Source organism: Necator americanus, chromosome III (genome assembly GCF_031761385.1).
Source record: "Necator americanus strain Aroian chromosome III, whole genome shotgun sequence".
NCBI lineage: Eukaryota > Metazoa > Nematoda > Chromadorea > Rhabditida > Ancylostomatidae > Necator > Necator americanus.
The window spans coordinates 34,006,334-34,027,123 of NC_087373.1; the positions used below are offsets into that span (position 1 = coordinate 34,006,334).

At 40.6% G+C, this 20,790-nt stretch overlaps 2 protein-coding genes across 2 annotated transcripts; both read left to right on the forward strand.

Moving 5' to 3' along the window:
* Positions 1–1,618: 1,618 nt before the first annotated feature.
* On the forward strand, positions 1,619–11,757 carry RB195_011840 (uncharacterized protein; the record flags this gene model as incomplete). Its single annotated transcript, XM_064193423.1, has 25 exons — positions 1,619–1,672; positions 1,727–1,781; positions 2,198–2,310; positions 2,370–2,502; positions 3,800–3,999; positions 4,104–4,283; positions 4,344–4,427; positions 4,496–4,636; positions 4,805–4,877; positions 5,166–5,247; positions 5,322–5,449; positions 6,679–6,756; positions 6,902–6,994; positions 7,186–7,340; positions 7,487–7,694; positions 7,770–7,892; positions 7,967–8,043; positions 9,180–9,265; positions 9,375–9,482; positions 9,824–9,908; positions 10,001–10,106; positions 10,159–10,277; positions 10,346–10,504; positions 10,799–10,870; positions 11,626–11,757. 25 exons carry the CDS (start codon positions 1,619–1,621, stop codon positions 11,755–11,757), a joined length of 2,844 nt encoding a protein of 947 aa, XP_064051006.1.
* A 3,046-nt stretch (positions 11,758–14,803) lies between these two features.
* On the forward strand, positions 14,804–20,057 carry RB195_011841 (uncharacterized protein; the record flags this gene model as incomplete). Its single annotated transcript, XM_064193424.1, has 12 exons — positions 14,804–14,838; positions 16,439–16,541; positions 16,662–16,803; positions 16,863–17,047; positions 17,106–17,313; positions 17,776–17,954; positions 18,156–18,243; positions 18,294–18,400; positions 18,497–18,676; positions 18,734–18,930; positions 18,999–19,092; positions 19,947–20,057. The coding sequence occupies 12 exons, from the start codon at positions 14,804–14,806 to the stop codon at positions 20,055–20,057; spliced, it is 1,629 nt and encodes a 542-aa protein (XP_064051007.1).
* Positions 20,058–20,790: the final 733 nt, after the last annotated feature.

Sequence of the window (20,790 nt, forward strand, 5' to 3'; positions counted from 1 at the left end):
TTTTAAAATATATTGTACAATTTTTATTCTTATTGCATTTGTTGTTGCAGAAAAACGTCATTTTTACGTTTCTAATTTTCATTCCTTTGGCACAGTCTTTTCTAATTACGTTGCAATTATGTACGATTTCATTCAAGATCAAACTAATTGCGTTAATTAACTTAAATTAAATTTGCCGATTTTTAGTAAAATTAGTATTGCTAGCATTAGCATTACTATTATTTATTAGTGTTATTAGCTTTTTTAGTATTATTATTATTTTTATTTTTGGATATTTATTCAATATTCAAGAGCTTACAGAGATCTTAGAGATCCTATAGGAAAAACTTACGAGGATTCTCGAATGCGTTCATTAGGAACATGAGAGCATAATAGGAATGTGACGTAGGATGAAAAGAAATATTTTGCCAAGGAGAAAATTCCACTGTTAAGAATTCTTCTGACACATTCGCCAATCCAGTTTCTAATCAGACTGGTCCAGTCGCTTTCACAATAAAAATAAGCACTAAACTACTAATATGGGTCGTTTCACCAACCTCCGCGCTAAAAATCTCCAGAACTATATGTTCGAAACGGCTGCGTCAACTCGCTGCGAAAAATCGGTTCACTGCAATCGGGTCAACGTTCGTACCTGAATTCAGATGCAGTTGCATAAGCGGCAGCAACCCGAATCTTACGTATCTCTGCAGTCCTCTTGCTGGAACCCGCCTCGATCGTTGGTTGCAAACTCGGCCGCTCGCTCGTCTCGATGGCAGCCTTTTACCCAGTAGCGCTGGACTTAAAGGCATCCCCCCTTCCGAATCTGACGTGGTAGAGATTTCCGACGGCCAACGACTATGCAGGAGCGTAGATTGCAAAAACGTGTGGGATCTCGCACGTCTCGCCTGGGATTCGTCGAAAATCGCCCCAATTGGCAATTCATTTCATTCGACGAATCGCAGGCGGGGGCGGAGCGCAAAGGTGGCGCGTTGCAATAGAGGATGTCGCAAGGAACCGCATTCCGAAACGGTATGTTTACAGTGATGCAGGGAGAGATGAGCGAGATCCCACCAGTTTACACAATCTACGGCGCCGTATATTATTATTATTATTATAGTATTTGGCCCTCGGAAATCCATAGCACGTCAGATTCGTGGGGTGATGCCTTTAAAGTGGTTTTTACCGTACAGCTAGGTTAAAACGACATGAAGCACGGACAGTTCCATGAACGGTTGCGCTGGAAGCGGCGCGGTGGAGCGTAGTGGTTGCGATCGTGTGAGGATCCTCGCTACCGCCACCCATCTCTGCAGATCGTCATGGTCCTTCTTCGATTCCAATCGCTGTCTCCACCGCACCGCTTCGAGCGCAGCTGCTTGCGCAACTGTCCGTGCTTCATGTCATTTCGACTCGACTATACTCCACAATGAACATGAACATCAGTATGATATTTGCCTCATCACAAAAATTTAATCATGTGTCAGAAAATCCCAAGGACGCCACTGACAACCTGTTATCGTAGCGTTCTCAATCTTATCAGAAACCCAATTCCCAACCCTTCACTTCCGCTGCTGGGTGAGTTCCATTTTTAGTACATTTCCCGTCAATTGTGGTCGGAATGTTTTTTCTTAGCATCTGAAACATGAACTCATATGATCCCTCGGCTACAGATTCTTTAACTCACCCTACTAGAAGTGTAAGCTATGCGGTTAACCATAAATCAGATCATCTTTTTAGCCAAAAATTTTAGGATGATTCAGAGGATTTCTATAGCGGTAAACGAAATTCACGACGGGCAAGTAGAAGTGAGTTCCAGTGCTCTTATACTCCCCTATTAGATTAGAGAAGAAAAATTAGCAAGAAGTTCTTCTAAAAGATTAATTTTTAAGGATGGATTTTTGAAAATGAATAAAAAATGCTCAAGTTCTAAACACCAAGTTCTCTGTAGTTCGCCATAGATCGTGATAGGACCTAGTGATGCGTCATGCGCATTGTGCTGCTTCCTTCTTTTTTTTTTTCTAAATCATGTATTTGATTCTCAAGTCGTCGCTAACCCGACAAAATCACCAAAAGAAACCCAAAAGCTCGGATTTCTGGGTTTCTTTCGTGGCGTTCAGGAATACTTTTAATCAAAAGAGATGTTCACTACATTGTCATCCACTAATTCTTATCGTTACGTACCATATCATGTTAGTTGTAATTATTTTACATTATTTTACAGATATTTTTGCATCAATATGGTATAGAATACAACAGTTCATTACTCTGAAGATGATATTTTACTCGTTTGGACTATATGTCGCAAAATATCCTCTATTTTTCCTCTTTCTTTCGGTTTGTTCAAGAGTTTTCAAATCCATCAAGAAGCACTTTAAGAATCACCCCTACTTCAGATGCTATTGTCTTTAACAACCTTTGGAATGCGGAAATTAACGCTTCGGGACAGTATACGAGAGGGATATACTGCCTTGGATGCGAGGTCTCGCTACGAGACCGAAGTGATGAGACAATTTGCAGGCGTTTCCGGTAAGTCAAAAAAAAAAAACGAAGAGATTAGTACGTATTAAATAAGTCATTGTGTCAGAAAGAAAAAATTGCGTTTGAACGCTATTTGACTGTCATCGCTTGATTGTTTTTATAGTAGGGTCAAAACGACATGAAACACGTACGCAATTGCGTACGCAACTTCTCTCAAGGCGCTGGAGCGTAGCGCTTAGGAGCGTAGTGAAACCCTTGCTAGCACCTCCCATCGCTGCAGTTTGCGACGGTCCCAACTCGGTTCCAACTGCTGCCTCCACCGCGCCGTTTTGAGCGCGTACGCAAATGCACCGCAACTGCACTCGTGATTCATAAGGTTCTGATTCGGCTATAGATTATGTGATGAGTCGTTGTCTTCACTTATTCACTCTTGATTAATGTGTCCAAGAATGCACGAAAATGTAGAAATCGCATAAAAATAATCTCTTGTAACAGAGAGGCCACTAGTAATTCCACGGTTAAAGGTATCAATCCACGGATCTTAGGTGGTACGGAGTTCAGGTGGATTATTCGTATACGGCATTGTAGCTTATGGAGAGGGGGTGATTCCGTCCATTTCTTCCTAATTGCCGTAAAAACGGCCCGGAAGATGCGGCGCGCGCACGAGGCTGGCGCGCTCCAACCAAACTCGTTGTGGAAAGTAGCGCGCCGGAACGCTCGAAGCCGTATCTTCCGGGCCGTTTTTTACGGCAATTAGGAAGAAATGGGCGGAATCACCTTTCTCTCCATAATCTACGATACCGCATACGAATACTCCACCCTAAATACGTACCACCTCAGATTCGTGGGTGATGCCTTTAAGTATTCATTGGATCAACTGACCGATAATTGTTTATTTATTTTTCTACTTCTTTCTTATCTTAGCCACTCTAGCTCTTCCATTGCACTATTTTCTATAGTTGACACATGTCTTCTCCCGACCAGAACGCATTTTTTCCCCTAAATGCCCTCATAGGCACGCTGCGATAAACGTTCTACTATTGTTGGGACCTGTGTCGTAAGCAGGCGCGTAAGAGGTGATGCTGAAAGCTGCGAGTTTGAGATAGCAGTTGCAATTGACTTGGGACCTTCACTACTTGAAATCATCTCGGCAGTCTTAGTGGAGCTAGCGTTGGTCCCACATCGCAACCGCTATCTCCACCGCAACGCTTCGAGCGCAGGCGCTTATGGGACGCCAGGCTCCGCTGTTGACCACACTACCAGCGCCTAAGTATGAAAACGTTGATCCTGATACAATCAGCGGAATTCGACTTTGTGAACGCAGTGTAATCTGAGCCGAATTCAGTTGATCTCATGAAAACTATCGTTCTACTAATGGCTAAAGATGGTGGATCTATGCACCGAAAAGAATACTTTGATGAGGCGGAAAACATCGTGAACTATATGTATAATCTGACAGTGAAGACTAATGAACGAAGTGTGTCATACAATAAAATGTGTAAGCCGTATTGCATGAGCAGCAAGAAACTTCTCATGGCATTTAAGGTGAGTGGTATTAGAAATAATGAGAGGAATGAAGCTAATCATTCTTCTACAGCAACCTAGTCACTCGAAAAAAAAATCTAAAAAAGTGGAAGGGGATTTTTCAGAAGTACTATGACATAAACTATAAGTCAGCGGTTAAAAATCAATACTACAGTGATCTATATAATCTTTCCTATCCGTTTGGTACAATATGGGGTATTCGTATCCCTCTAGAAAAAGCTCTATTCGGTGTTAGACTCACTGAGAAAGAAGAAGAACCGCCTGAGCCCAAAAAGAAAGCAAGAGTAGGCGATCTAGTTTAGTTTCAAAGGTTAGCAACCTTCTTTCGAAGCAACACTTTTAAGGGGAAACGATTTTTTGGAAACAAAATCCCAATAGACCCAAATAAAACAATCGAATCACAAATCACAAATATGGAGCACGTCACGGTGAGGTTCTGTAAGGTGAAAAAAGGATACGAAGAGCCTCTAAAGCTCTAAGTTGGGTAATAATTTAGTTGATGCTTTTCGTTCTATACGGGAACAAAAATACGCCACTTAATGTAACTGATTTTTCTCAATGGGAACTTGGAATGTACGAATGGAGCAAAGAATACAACGAAGGAAAACTTGCGAACGATTCACTTGTTAAAATTCTTGTAAGTCAACTAAAATAATGCAATATAAGTCATAGTTATAAATTTGGTTTCCTCTCCGTAAGAAATCAAAGAAATCTTGACCGGTCAAAAATCCTATGCCTCTGCGCATTCAAATCTCGGACATTATTAGATTCCATTGATTTAGCGTTTTCACATCGAAAAGTTTAGATGCTCGGAACAGACGTGTTGGATATGGAAATCAACACCGCAAACACAAAATTAGCACCGTACTTCGGTGCAGGTGAGTCCATCATGGATGAAATATATTTTCCCTTTTTTTCTTTTTTTTCGAGAGCAACAGGTAATATGTGTTACTGTGTAACTTGTAAATTACTTTCGAGGATCTTGTAATATAAAATTCTCGGATCCATTTTCTAATATTCAATCAAATCACTTTCGCTCCATTGCTTGCTGTCGCTTTTGCGCATCTGCAGTCCTTACTAGGTTTGCTGTCTCACTGTTCTTTGTGACGCAGCGCCAGAGTTGAAAAGTATTGGTTTGAAGTATGTATGGATATATAACTATTAAGGATTTGCTTCTATGATTGGATTCGTTGCCTTATGTGTTTTTTCAAGTGCTTACTACTACAATACTCTTGACTTGGGGAAAATGTGAGGAGATGTGCTAAAAGTTTCAATTTTAATGAATCTCTTGAACAGATTTTGAAAATTTGTCTGTTTTACAGTTTGGTTGGAATAGGAGCAACTTTGTGTCCTCTTCTGGCAATCACCTGTACATATGGTATTCTCTCGATGTTGGGATTCCGTATCAATTCCTTATTGTTTGTAATGCCTTTCTTAATTATGGGTGTGGGTAAGTGCATACTTTAAATATTCTTCTAGCTTCTTTATTTTGAATCCTTTTCAAAAGTAACACTTTGAGAATGACAAAGCGTCAAGAAACATTTCCCATTCTAACCATGAGATGTCATGGGTAAACTGTTGGGAGAGAATCAAAAACAATTGAAACAAAGGCGACGCATCATGGTTTTGACATGGTGCGGAAAACACTGCGATATAAAAGCGAAAGCATATAGATGGGATAGTAGATTGCAGTATCCAGCGTAATTCCGCTCATCTTTCCTTAATCGTCGTAAAAAAGCTGCGTGAGAACCATTTTAGTTACTACAAGATGCGCTAGAACGCGCTTCCGCACGTTCCGCACTTGCAGGTGGCGCCTGCACAAGGCTAAAGCTTTACAACAGAAATCGTCGCAAAAACGAAGTCTTCCGCGCCTTTTCTTACGACGTCTAGGGGAAGATGAGCAGAACCACGCTGAGCTCCACAATATACTATCCTACCTCTACGCCTTCGCTGTAGGTTCCGCACCACGTTAAAATCGTGATACGCTACCTTTGAACAACCTAGATAGCTTGGTTTGGTTAACGAAAAAACACGACTGAGGCTTACCAAGCTTGAAAACCAATTCAAAAACAGAAAATGCAAGTGTGCATTGCGTTAATACCTAGGCTTTGTTTTGATTTCAAAAAATGGTTCAGATATCGTGTGGATTCCGTGAGGGACAACAATCCTGCAAAATATTGACAAACGTGTTGTATCGCGGAACCCTTTTATTAGCATTGCTCACTAGGTCGGGAGCGCAGTATTGGAGGCCATCATAGCTTAAATATAACTTTCTTTTTACTCTTCTTTTTGAAATATCGGAAGCTCGTGTACTGTTGGGTCAGAACGACCTTAGGCTCGTAAACACCGAGTTCGAATCGGCGCGGTAGAACGTAGCGGGTGTACTCGAGGTGGAACTAACGTGGACTGGAGCAATGATTGGTACTAGCGAGGCTCCCCTCTGGATTCCAACTGCTACGCATTACCGCGGCGCTTCGAGCATCGCCGCCTACGCAACTCAAAAAAGCTTCAGGCCGTTTTGATCCATCTATACCTATGCCAGAGTGACGGAGAACAAACTCTTCGTGCTTATCATCGTGCCGCTTAGAGTTTGTATCAGTAGGCGATAGCCTCTTCAAAGCAGAGAAATGCCTACTGTTGTCATCAACAAGGTAAACCTGAAATCCTCATATTTTTCAGGAGTTGATGCTGCGTTTTTAATGATAAATTCCTGGCAAAAGCTCAAACACAACGGAAATTCTCACGCGGAAAGGCTGGGTAGGTGAAATCATTATCTGCTACTAACGCTATAATCAATACTAAGGTTTTGGAACCAGTAATGACTTTTGCCCATAAGTTTGACTTAACTCCTGGTTGCATATAGTTTATAAGAATCTTCATCTACAATACTTGACTAAAACAGGTCTGGTTTACGAAGACGTAGGTCCAAGCATCACTATAACGTCGGTGACTAACGTCTTATCATTCGTCATTGGAGCCATCACACCAACACCAGGTATACTCATATTGTTCAGCGAAATTTTTCAACCAGGTGATCGCTGTGATGTCTCCGATGAGGTCAGGGCAGAAGGAACGAAAATGTCTGTCCAGTAAGAGTAGGCGTGCATTGCAGTCACCCGGTTGAAAAATTCCCTTGTAACTTTTTTTCTCATTCTTCAGTTCGTAACTTTCTCGCTTAAAATGCAGAAGTTCGACTGTTTTGCTTTGGAACGGCTACTGCTATGGCGCTCACGTACATTTATCAAATGATTTTATTTGGCGCTGTACTTTCCTTGGTTAGCAGATATGAAAAGAAACATCAAAGAGAACTCGGCGAAGATGAAATGGGGTGGAGAGAAACGGTAGGTTTAAATATTCTAACGATCCCACCAGAGAATTTGTTCTCCATTTATTTGTTGTTGTTGTTTTCACAAAATCGTTTTCTTTTTTTCGTTTTGCAAGATGAGATTTCAATCAGTCATTACTTTCAAATTTCTTTTTTTTTCAGATTGAATATATTTCGCAAAGTTTATTGCACACTCATTGCAAAATAGTGAGGAACAAATCTGTAGCAGTATTTGTACTTGTTGCAACTGTTTTCTACTGGTTTTATTCCATTAGTGGAATGCTTCTGCTAGAAAGCAAACTAGATGCCACAAAAATTCTACCGAAAGATTCTATACTGCATGAAGCGAACACGATCCTAACTGAATTAGGTTTATATTCCAAAATTTTTCTAAAAACAGAAAATAGTATATCCTTCAATGAAAACCATTATGAAAATATTTCAGTGTGGGCGGAATTCTTGGCGCCTGCATTTTATGTGAACATTCGCTTTAATATGACCAATGACAGTTTAACAACTCAGTTTTGGGATATGCTAAAAGGACTGGAAGAACTGCCGCGCTGCAGAGGTTTGCCCAGTTCTGACTCAACAAATTATGTGATTAATTATTGCAGCTTTGCTCCGCACTCTCAATTTATTTAGGTCACAGATCATCTTATATATGGTTTAGAGATTTCGTGCAAAAAAACAACAAGACGAAGGAGATTTATCCCTATAAAGTAGGTGAAGAAAACAAAGAACTAAGATTAGACAACAACGCCACTGTTCTTATCTATAAATCTTACCTGAAGTAACACTGTTCGCAAAAATGGGGAAAGTATGGTCTGGGGTGGGGGCACTCAACTGCGCTCTTATTTCCTGGAGCTTTTTTTCTTTTAGTAACTTTAGTGTACATGTCATAGATCCTCTAATGCTTAGGCCATATGGACCCATTATGTTATTTATTTCCAGAAAGTAGAGCGCGACTGAGTGTCCCCTGCCCCAAATACTTAATAATAATTAATACAAATACCCCAAATACTACCAAACTTTCCGTAACACTTATTTGAGGCGTTCATTACCAATATGACATATATTGCGCATTATATAGCCATGTTCCACAAAATGTAACGTGTAGTACTATCAAAACGGCATGAAGCTCGGTGCAGTTGCGTAATCGGCCGCGCTTGAAGCGGCGCGGTGGAGGTAACAGTTAGGATCGAAGTGGGACCATCGCGAACGGCAGCGATAAGTAGTGCTAGCGAAGACCCCGCTGGATACTAACCACTACTCTCCGCCGCATCAAGTGCAGCTTACGCAATCACACCGTGCTTCATCTCGACTTCACCCGACCATACATGTGAACTATTCTATGAACTTTTATGATTAAGTCCAGTAGAGAACGTAGACTCAAAAACAACTCACATATATTTTAGTTTTTATTACATAACATTAGAATAGGTTTCCTAATACAATGTTTGCTTACTCTCGATGTTAGACCCAAGTACTGGCTTCTGAGCCCCTAGCTATGGATGAAAATCAAATATAGACGAGATTGAATGCATCTGCGTGAACTCATCCGCACAAATTGATATTCCGTGTACAACATGTGCCATATTTGTAATCACAACGTGAGATAAGCCAAAGAAGTAATAGATGATAGATGGTTTGGTTTTAAGAGGTATATGTGTGTCGGTACTGTTGTGATGGAAAAGCTCTGATTTTTTTAAAGCAATAATGTTATAAAATAAAGAATAGAGCTGATGACTGGTTTTTCAAAACCGATATTATTCTAGCCTATATCACATCATGATGGCGTGAAAATAAAATTATGAGCTCAATGACTAATCGATTGGTAATCTTCATTTATTTTTAGGCTCGCATCGATCCAAGACAGCTTAGTGATTTCCTATCAAGTGACGAGTACCACTTCGACACCTCTCTTAAGCTATCAAATGATTCGTGAGCTTTCGTTTCATCTTTTCACTTTTCTCCTCCACACAGACATAAAGTTCTGATGAAGATATTTTTTATTGAAGTGCAAAAAGAAAAACAAATTCTTTCGCTTCAGAGGAAATCTAACTGTAGAGGGATTTTTCTTCAATGTAGCTTACACCAAAGTATACAATTGGGATATTCGAATAGATCTGATGATAAAATGGCGAGAAATTATTGATAGGTGAGCGTTTTTTTTTTTATTTTCACAGTCTACTTCTTATGCTTAAGAAGCCGCTTGCTCATAGCGAAAAACAGTTGCAGGGGTGTTAAGCCAAGAAAAAAATCCAGAGTAAGGCATAGGTCAAAGCAGAAGTCTGACGTCTGTTTTCATTTCCTGCTCTTTCCAGCCTTCTCCTATCCATTCGCGGCAATAAACACACGCACAAACCAATGTCGTTAGGTCTTAGCAAATAAACAAAGCCATTTCTTGTGGCAATAAGCTTTTTTCTCAGTTCCTTTATTGAAATTTTCTTCAGAAACACCATCAAATTAGTTCGTTATCTAAAATTCGCACAGTTTTAGGTATCCTGAACTAAACACAACGGTTTATGAATCCGGAGCAATGTTTGTAGACCAGATGTTGAGCTTAAAGAGGGTCACCTTACAGGTAAATTTTGCCTCATGTCTTTTTATAGCTTAGATCTTCTGGAATTCAAATTCTATCTTCGCTTATTACTATATTAGGTCAAACTCATTTAGACCGCACTTCTCACTTTTCTTTCTATGACAGCAGTATGTGCACTCTTTATGCGAAATTTCTGTACAGTTGCTACAGCAAGTGTTTCGATCGCTTCTATTAGTACAGGTATTTACTTCGTTTATAGCAATCGATACCTAACAAAAAGTGTTGTTCAAAGGAGTCATCGGTATCATGTCGAAACTCTCATTCGAACTTGATCCAATAGTGATGGCGTCGTTGCTTATGACAATTGGAATGAGTGTGGATTACATTGCTCATGTTGCGTATCATTTTCAGGTAATTGCACGCAAAATTTGGCATATTTTTTCCAAAAAGAACAAAAATTCGAAAAACTTGCTTTTCAGCTCTCCTCCAAAACGGAAATAGTAGAAGGGAAAGTTGTAGACATAGCTTTTAAAGACAGAGAAGAAAAACTGGAACACACGATGAGAGCAGTAGCATGGCCAATGGTACAAGCAGGATTGTCTACAGTCTGCTGCGTGTTACCTCTTCTTTTCATAGCCGTAAGTGCCGTAGAATCGAATGTATGTAATAAATATGTAATAGACTTTTCGAAAATTCCTGTACCATTATCGTCTAAAGGGAAACTGAATAGGATTGAATGTGATAGTTATTTTGTGATGAGAACCATGATGAAGTTATTTATCGCTCTTTACTATTGTAAATTCCGAGCGTGAATCAATCATATTCCGTTCTTTCGTCCAAAAACTATGTTATAAAGTAGAAAACTTAAATTTAAAATAAAATTTGTGATTACGTAAATCAAAATCCAACCGGAGAAGGGTATAGATTTTCAGACACATTCCTCTTCCGTTTTCGTTACTGCCATTATGTTGGTGGTGTTATTTGGCATCTTACATGGCCTATTGGTGAGCAATTGTATGCATCGTTCGACTTTCATCATACCAATGCTTGATTTTTTTTTTCTGTATCGCCCAATGGTGACCATGTTACGTGCAGATGGTCAATGATTTTCCAATGTTCAAGATACTAGTTAGAAATATGAGGATTGAAAGTGAGGTTCAACCTGCACCATAGCTTTGTTTCGTGAGGTGCTGCTGTAAGGCTGAAGAAACAGCTTAGTTTCGTACTTTCTGTCTACTTGTTGTTTTCTATGCGCAATACAACCGTGTAGCGAATGAAACAAAAAATTGTGGAAGTTTTCTCTCCTCTTTCTGCATCTCTTTCATGAAAATAGGTGTTTAATAGTATTTAAGACTAGTAAAACATGTTTCGTTCCAATAAACATGAGAAGGAATTCTAAAATAAAGTTCAAACTGGCCATCTAACCTATCAAGTGCTATCATTTTTCAATTTCCGTTTTCTGGAATTTGAAAACGCATTTCACAACCTCACTAAGTGCGATTTTTGCATACGTCTGTGCTGATGTTTTGTTACCTGCGAGTCTAATTCTCTGACAATCAACGAAAATATGTTACAGTCAAGGACCAGCATACCTTTTTTGCTAACCAGGGGGTTATTATCCCCAGGAATAGTTTGCGCGATAAATGAAGCTATAGAATTCACTAGATACTCCGTTTCGTGGTGAATATCGTTCATTTGGGCATGGTATGGTGGAAGTTAGCGAATGTTCTGGATAAGAACAATTTCAAGCTTACTTCAGATTCTACCAGTGTTCCTATCTCTGTTACCGGAATGGTTAACAAATCATACGTGCTGCAAAGGAGAATCGCATGAAGAAGATGACCGTACTTCCGTAGACGCCGCTCATTCTAGCAGTTCGAACGAGTCATAATTATTATCTTGTAAATTCACTTGAGCTCACTGCTTAATTAATTACGACTAGTTTCAAACTTTAATTTCCATCGACTAAATTACTATCTCAGCTCCGAAGTGCTCTAATTCAATTTAATAAAAGACTTATATTATAAACAGTATTTTTCTATGACATGTACTAATAAAAATGCCAACTTATACAAGTTGTTTTCCTTCATAAGTGCACTTATCCAACTAAAATTTAACACAGCATGATATAGTCGGATCAAAACGGTCTGAAACAGATGCAAATGTGCAAGCGGCTGCGCCCGATGAGGCGCGGTGGGGCTACCAGTTGCGATCGGAACGGGACCATCGCCCACTGTGGTCGAACTGCAGAGTATGGTCCTACCCCAACTGCAATCATCAGTCCCACCCCGCCGCTTCCGTAACTGCATCAAGGTTCAGGCCGTCTTGGCACTGCAGTAACTGTTTAAGCGACACAATAATCAGAGGAGATTAATAATAATACCTAATAATATCTACGCCTCTTCTTGCTTACTTCGTGAATGTATTCCATCTCTTCACAGTGTAAGCGAGTTCACAAAAAACATCCTACTATAATGCAGCTTCAGAGTTTATCCGGAAAAAAAATTCCACACGTCCAGCTCAGCTGTGCAGTTTACCGCATATGCACATTCCTAGAGTTTTCCCATTCGTCGCAAAATCTGAAAACATGTGGAGCACACAGTTGTCACTAAGGTACTGTAGAAGACAGGTATGATACTCCTGCTGTCACTTGTCTCGTTAGTAGTTGTCACCTACAGCCGAGTTAAAACGACCTGAAGCTTGGTGGAATTGGTTGCAAGCGGTTGTGCTCGAGATGTGACCTTCCCTGGTTCCAGTCTGACTCAGAGTCAGAAATGAGTAAATTTCAGACGGATTCAAATTCAGATCCTTCTGACCCGACCGCATCTTTTCTTTCTTCTCAGGAAAATTTCCATAGTTCTCGTTAGTGGCGCCCTGCCAGTTCCTTAAGCTTCAGGGCAGTAAGAATAGAGTTAATTTAAATAAGGCTTTAGCTCCAACGAGCAAAACCCCGCTTCTTAGTCAGCTTTATACACAAACCAAAGTAAAGAATTAAGAAATCAGAGAGGTACACTCGAAATATTACTTTGGAAAAGAAATGAGCTACCGTTAGTAGTAAAACTACCGTTCAACACATTCAAAAAGAACAATAACACGTGCACGAAAACATAATCAGCTTTATGATGAATAGGAGCGTTCAAATAAATATTCTAAAAGTACTAGAGTAGTGGACGTCGATCTTTTCGAAACTGCGAGTTGTCGACACCTCATTTGACCTATAGATGGGCCAAAACGACATGAAACATGGTGCAGTTGCGGTAAGCGGTGGCGCTCGAAGCGACACGGCGAAGCGTAGCGGTTAGGAAGGTGGTAGAACCTTTGCCTGCACTACTCATCATTGCAGTTCGCTGTGGTCCCACTTCGATTTTAACCATTGCCTCCACCGCGCCGCTTCGAGCGCAACCGCTTACGCAACTGCACCGTGTTTCATGTCGTTTTGACCCTACTATATTGTTGGTAGTGAAACAACCATGAACACGTTCAAAAAGAATAATAACATATGCCGACGTCGCCGAATATTCGAATAGTCGAAACGTTCAATTGATGGTGATCTTTCACTTTCAAGATGATCCAGTCTCTCCAATATTCCAATACACTCAAACTGATGTACGTTCGGATGTTCGAACAAATTACTACTATCATCACTAAAGACGTGTCGCAAACATTCATTAACTTTGTAAATAGTCTTTATGCTTTGTAAATAGTAATAAAAAAATAAAAGGATTAAGTGCGTGACGTTAATCAATCCACTTGGGATGCGCCTTATGACGCGTTCACTCCAATTCATAATGGTTTGAGTTTTAAGAACGTGCATGAGTAAATAGTCATAGATTATGTAAATAATACGGTATTCTGGAAAACTCAAACTCACCACTTGCAGTTATATGACATTAATATTTACAAAAGTATTTAAAAAATGTGACTGTGACTACCGCACTCAGATAGTTGAATGTCAGGAGTTTCCTACCATCGAAACGCTCCAATTCGAATTCTTCTCGCATGCGAAGGAATAGCAGAATCTCGAACATTCAGGATTACTCGTGGATCCCGGCGCGAACGAGCTCCATTTACAGAACGACGGCTTGCTGCTTGGGTATGTATTGAGAAGTCTGTGGGACGTCATTGGAATTAGAGCAGCACCCTATCGATAGACCATAGAAAATCTCTCATCCTATCTCATCTAATGATCTTCCACTCGTTGGAGCTAGAACTACAATCGAATTTGTTAACTGAAGTCGTCCATCCTCAGATTTAACAAGATTACATTGCAGATGTTTGATTCTTCCTTCGAATATCCTTCTTATTCGAGGGGACCCCGTCTGCTCGAATAAATCACATTCTAGATTTGTGATTCGAATGAACCGCTCGCTCGACTGCGGTGACCCATCGACAAAACCGCCCGTGGTCTCGCGCGCGAAGTGATTTATTTCAAATTTTCTCCGCTGTCACTCCATGTTGTGCTGTTTTCATGTGGTGTCCATTTTTTCGTCGAACTTTCTCTCATTGCTTCTTTCTTGGGATGAATTGTCGCTGATGTAGCCAGCGCTCTTCTGATCACGGTTGGATCTAGTAGATTGTCTGCTCTCTTGGGACCCTGCAGCATTGACCACTGGGAAGCCCGCGGATGGCTGTGCTGGAGTTGTTCTTCATTAGAATAATCGTCAGTGCAGTTGGAAAGATTGAAGTCACCCAATAAATTAGGAAATCTACTTTCTCTGCATGTATAGGATTCCAAACCACTTGAGAATCGCCCCACAGTTAGCTGAGTATCTCGGCGGTCCCAAGTAGTCAAGTGAATTAGTATCGCTTCATGTCACAATACGTTCTATCGGGTTGAACTTGTGTTTATCTTATTCACCCAAAACTGAAGGGAAAACCTCATTTAATAGACGGTACGCTTAGCGGTCAGGCGGTTTACGGCCGCTATCTACCGTCCGATGTTCTCAGCACGTCGGTTGAAGTCACTGAAAAAGTACGTTTTGAATGTTCTTGGTTCACTTTTTTTCTTGCAGCAATCATTGGAAAATCCCGTCAGGGCAAAATGCTGCAGTTATTCCTTTTTTTTGTTCTGAACCGGCCACCAGTATTTTTGTCTTCCAGCCTTCTGGAGGATGAATACGCTGGAGATGAAATCAAAGGTGCTCTCTTTTATTTCAACCGTGCTATCCATTTTTATCTGGCTGCCTTGTTAGCACAAACTCGATGTTGTGCAACTTTCTTCAGAAAGTTTACTCGCACAAATTTTCTCTGGGTTAGAGCGGTATTTTATCCGCTGAAAAGTCTTTATTGGATGGCACTATATCCGACTCACGCCCACTTCACCATAGAGCGTTTATTCGCCGGATAAATTATGTTGGGCGAGGGTATAGGTGGATATTATAAGTGTGATATTATAAGCGTAACATAACGGTAAGAGGTCCCAGTGTGTCTGCGCTGCGCTGCGCCGACATCCCTTTGAGGCCAGTCAAGTCCTTCACCTCTCTGGTCGATAAATTGGTGCCAGATTATTCTCGGAAGATAATGACACTGACCTTATGTATCAGTTAAGGTACAGGTACCCTAAGTAGGTATAAGGTAAATGTTATTATCCCTTAAATGTGATAGCTTAAGCTGATGCTTACCCGCAAGTCGCATGTGCATTCATGAACCTCACCACATATAATGCGAGAAGAATGAGACGCTGCTCACAAATCAAGAAATAAAATGGAACAAAAATACCACATTGATCAACTTACGAACTAACGAAGCAACTCGTTACACCTGTACGACTGATGAAATCCCCTTTAGAAATCTCCATTCCATCTCTTGTACGAGTGTAAAGAGTTGCTTCGTCGGGTAAGTCGATCAGTTTTGTTCTTCTGAACTGTCTGATCTCTTTATTTACATTAGCGCACAACATTTTCGCTCTAATACTCGCGAACCATACCGGAATCTTACATATTATTGAAGGAAACCATCAGTAAGAGAATTTCTCCGAATGCCACCATTAAGCTAGGCTTTTGTTAATGCAAATGACATAGAAAGATACAAACTTCATTAACTTTCAAGAAATCGGTATCTCTCACTACCTTTTACGGAGTGCGAATGATTTGAACGCGCTCCAGGGACAGGTGTGTAGAAATGGGCGGGATTCGTTTCAAAAAGTGATTTTCGTATTCATACATGACCCTGCCTTCATTTCGTGTTAGAGCTCCTTTACGAGTCTCTCTAGGTGTATTATTATTATTATTATCATGTTCTTGCACATCATGTTATTCTTCGCTCAGTATCATTCAAACATTCATCCAAACTTATTGCCTTGAAATACCCTTATCGATTCTCCGAGCGGATTTTCGAAAATGTCTTGTTCTAGAGGTCACTTGGAAGAAACCACTTCTTTCGCAGAAAATTCACTTAGAAGTAGAGCCAAATAGGAATTTGCCGTTTTCCATGCATCTAGTTTTTGTCTTCTATTTCCGTTTGGTTTTCTTTATTGCAAGCGATGTATCTACACGCTTTGGAAGCACTCTTTTGAATCGACATTCGATTTCCACATTTATATCCAAGCTACAAATTAGTTTTCATTCGTTTAGGAAGATGGCTTTACGTCCCGCTCAGGGTGACAACGTACACACGGCGGAGTTCAACGAAGAAGCCGCTCGTCTCAAGCAGTACAAAAATGTTGCGAGACATGAGGTTCGCATGAACTGTTCACTTGATATTATTGATTGATATTATTTCCGTCCACTGGAAATAATATCCTGCTTGGTTTTCGTTGTGTTCATGAGCATTTCATGTGTATAGGTTTAATCTCAGGATATGCGACGTCGCCGAAATGAATCCAGCGTCGAGATCCGCAAGCAAAAAGGTGCTGACCTCATGATGAAACGTCGAAATCAGTTAGTAGATGAAGATGAAGAGGGAGAACTTTCGGATCTAGATCTGAAGTCTGCACCAGGTCTGTTGTTTCGTAATTCAATAAGTTGGTAACGCTAATGATGAAGTTCTGCGTTATAGCTGTGGTCAGTCGATTAACAAATGAGGAGATTGTCAAAATCCTAAGCAATAATCCTACTTTGGACCAGATGAGACAGTGTTTCGAGGCTCTTCGTCGAATACTGTCACGTTCGAAGAATCCTCCAGTTGATGAAGTAATCAAATGTGGACTTGTTAATGCTTTAGTCGAGGCGCTCAAAGTTGAGGTACGCTTTCCAAGTGCTTCTTTTTTGTCTACAAAATCGTTATGTCGTGCATTTTTAGGATGATAAAGTGCGTTTTGAAGCGTCTTGGGCACTAACGAACGTTGTTTCCGGAACATCAGAACAAACCGTAGCTGCTGTAGAGGCAGGTGCCACGCTTCCGCTGATCCAGCTTACTCAGAGTCCGAATGATGGCTTAGCCGAACAGGCTCTCTGGGCTGTTGCTAACATTGCTGGAGATTCTGCACAGCTTAGGGACTATGTGATTCGTAAGTTGTATTATTGATCTTTGCTTTACAACTTCAACTTGTTCACTTGATCTGGGTTTAATGCTAGCGAATTGAACAGGTGTATGTCATTTTGAAAGCGTGTGCAATTTCATAAATTAGAATCATATCTAGAGGGAGGATTCAACGTCACGTTAACTGGTGAATCATCTTCTTATTAGTAATTCTGTCATTGATAACTTTTTTCAAGTAGTAACTTAGTATTTCTTATGGTTTGGAGGCGGAAAAAAATGAAAAATTTCATACTTTAGATTATTTTAGGTGAGCCATTATACATAGTTTTTTTTTGCTCAAAAAAAAAAATTCGGAGGGCGCACGAAAGCAATTGTTGTATGAAATTATTCGCTTATATTTAATAGGTGCAAAAATGTATAATACTTCATATGTTAAGACAAACAGTTTGTTTTCCTGTTTTCTCACACCAATAACGCTCTACTCTTTCAGAATGTGGTGGTGTTGATGCTCTCATGGCGTTAGTGGACCGCTTAGATAAGCTGCATGTTTCGTGCGCTCGAACTCTTGCTTGGGCATTTTCTAACATGTGCCGACATAAGAATCCTCACGCTCCCTTACACATTCTCGAGCGATTGAGCAAAGGTCTTGCAAAGCTCATTTCTTATCCGGTGAGTGACTGTTTATGTGAGCAATAAAAGGTAACCTGCGCTTGTGCCAGGTACGATTGATAAGACATTAGGAAAGCCGACGGTTTACAATAGGTAAGAAAGGTTGACTTATGCAAACTTTTTCCAAATTTGAAAAGAGTGGATATAATGAGAGATGTGATGAGCTTCTAAAACAATGAAATTCATAAGTTTTTTTTAAAGGACAGACAAGTGAAACAAGATGCGTGCTGGGCGGTATCCTATTTGACTGATGGACCAGATGAACAGATTTCATTGGCTAGATCAAGCGGTTAGTATAGCACTCTTATCATAGTATTGTGATTAGTGTACGAGGTTTAGGTGTACTACCTCATGTGATTGAATTCCTGCGCGATTCCGATGCTATGGTGGCCCCAGCGCTTAGAGTTCTCGGCAATATGAGTACGGGTAACGATGAATTGACCCAGGTTCGTAATTTGCCGCTGAGACTATTTGGGGTGGATCGTGATATGTCGTGGATGCTTCATATACTTGATTATTGCAGTAGGCAGTAGTTGTTGCAGTGTGTGGTGGACCTAAACACCCTCGACGAAATCATTCCTCTCTCTGAACGATCAAAGTCAACAACTGTGGTTAAAGAGTGCTGTTGGCTAATCTCCAACATCATAGCAGGAACAAATAGCCAGATTCAAGCTGTCATAGATGCAGGGATTATGCCATTTATTATCGAAGTGCTTCGTTCTGTAAGTTATCTGAGAACTGAGCTTCAGCGGTTGGAATATTTCCGTTCTTTTTTCCAGGGTGATTTCAAGTGTCAGTTTGAAGCATCGTGGGCTGTAGCGAACCTTGCACAAGGTGGAACTGCTGCACAAATCCTTACACTCCTTCAGGACAATGCTGTCCCTGCTCTTTGTGATGCATTGAAACAAAGCAACGTAGATCTTCTCAATAACGCATTAGAGACACTCTATGCTTTATTGAATACAGTGTCCACTTGGTTAGTGTGTTCTCACTTTTCTGAATTATTGGCGTCTTAGGGTTTATAAAGCGAAATCATGACTACAGTTGTCCTGAGCGCCTGGATGAATTACGCGAGGCAGTGGAAGAGAACGACGGATTGGATTATCTGGAGCGCCTGCAGGAGTCCGAGTCTGATAAAGTATGTTCACTTTGAGTTTTTAAGTTCGGGAGTTAGTTGTAGTTGTTAAGGGCACCCCACGAATCTGAGGTGGTACGGATTTCAGGTGGAGTATTCGTATTTAGATTATGGAGAGGGGGTGATTCCGTCCATTTCTTCCTGTATCAATGGAAACGGACGACCCCGGAATGCTGTTTCTTATGACGGCTTATGTTGTAACGTGCAACGTTTGCGCCCGCCCCGCTTGCGATTCGTCGAAAACCCATTCGGACGAATCGCAGGCGGGGGCAGCGCAAGGGTGGCGTGCTGCTATTGAGGACGCTGTAAGAAACAGCGTTCCGGGGTTGTCCGTTTCCACTGATACAGGGAGAAATGGGGGGAATCACCACCACTCTCCATAATCGACGATTCCGAACACGAATACTCCACCTGAAATCCGTATCACCTCAGATTCGTGGGGTGATGCCTTCAAGAAATTTCGTGCCTATATATTGCTGTAGTTCAGACGCGCATAAGTTGCAAATCATGCAACATAGTAGTTCAGTTTGTGAGGACCAGCTCGCTTTTCTAAAAATGCGAATTCTCTTCTGAAAAGGAAGATTTCGTAGTTTTTAAGTTTGTTTACGGACGCATTGTTTACGGTCAGACTTGAGTAGGTTTTGAGGTCATGCTTGAAATGCAACAAATCTTTGATATATGATATATAGCATGTTGTTGGAGCCTACAAGCAATAGACAACAATTTTTGTTTTTGTTCATAGCAGCAAGGGTTGCATGTCTGTTCTCAAGACGTGTTTTTGCTTTCCACACTTTGTTCCGTTAACTTTCCATAGGTCTGATTTTTGAGTATATCAACATCTGCCGTGTCTTTTTTAGGTGTACGCAACGGCCTATCGCATTATCTCGGACTACTTCAGCGACCCTGACAACGAAGAGGATCAGAAAGCTGATGGCGAAGAGAACCAGCCTGCTCAGTACAGTTTTTAGTGGCTGGTTACTTTTAGGCGATTATTCGATGCGATTTCTTCTCTTTTCCTTACATTTCGATGCTCTCTTGCTTGACGCCGGTCTCTTAGGTTGCATGCCATATGTGTTTCGAAGAATGTATTATTTTTTCATTCCAGATTGTTCTTGTAAATCTATGGTTCTATTAGTTACTTTATTTTTCATGCAGTTGTTAAAAATCTGTGTTTTCCGACATCCGGTAAAGAAGTTCTCTATTTTTAAAAAAGATGTACCTTTCTCTCTTTTGTCTCCAAAATCGCGGTTTTATTTATGTTTCTACTGTCCCCTCTCCAAATTGTTGAGAAGTGCTAAAAGTCATGGGTATGGGAGTATGATATTATGATTTCTTTCGAACAAAACGAAGGAAAGAAACATGAATACCCACTATAAATATCTCGGAGATAAAGCAACATTAAGCTGAGATTAGTAATTAGCGATGGAAAGACTTGGTTTAATGCTATACTTCAAGGGCGGTATTGATGCTGAGATAAGAAGGTGACATCATTCATTACAGATTCAAAATTAATTCTGATACAAATATGTAGAAGTGGTAGTAGTAGTGTATCCGAACAAATTCCTCTGCTATAAATCCGAAATAATGAGTGAATACAAATGGTGTACTTTATGCCTCGTTACTTTGCTAAACACCCTAACCGAGAAAAGGATTAGATGTAGTGGAGTCTAACGATTTGAAGTTGGGAGCGGCTGCGATTGA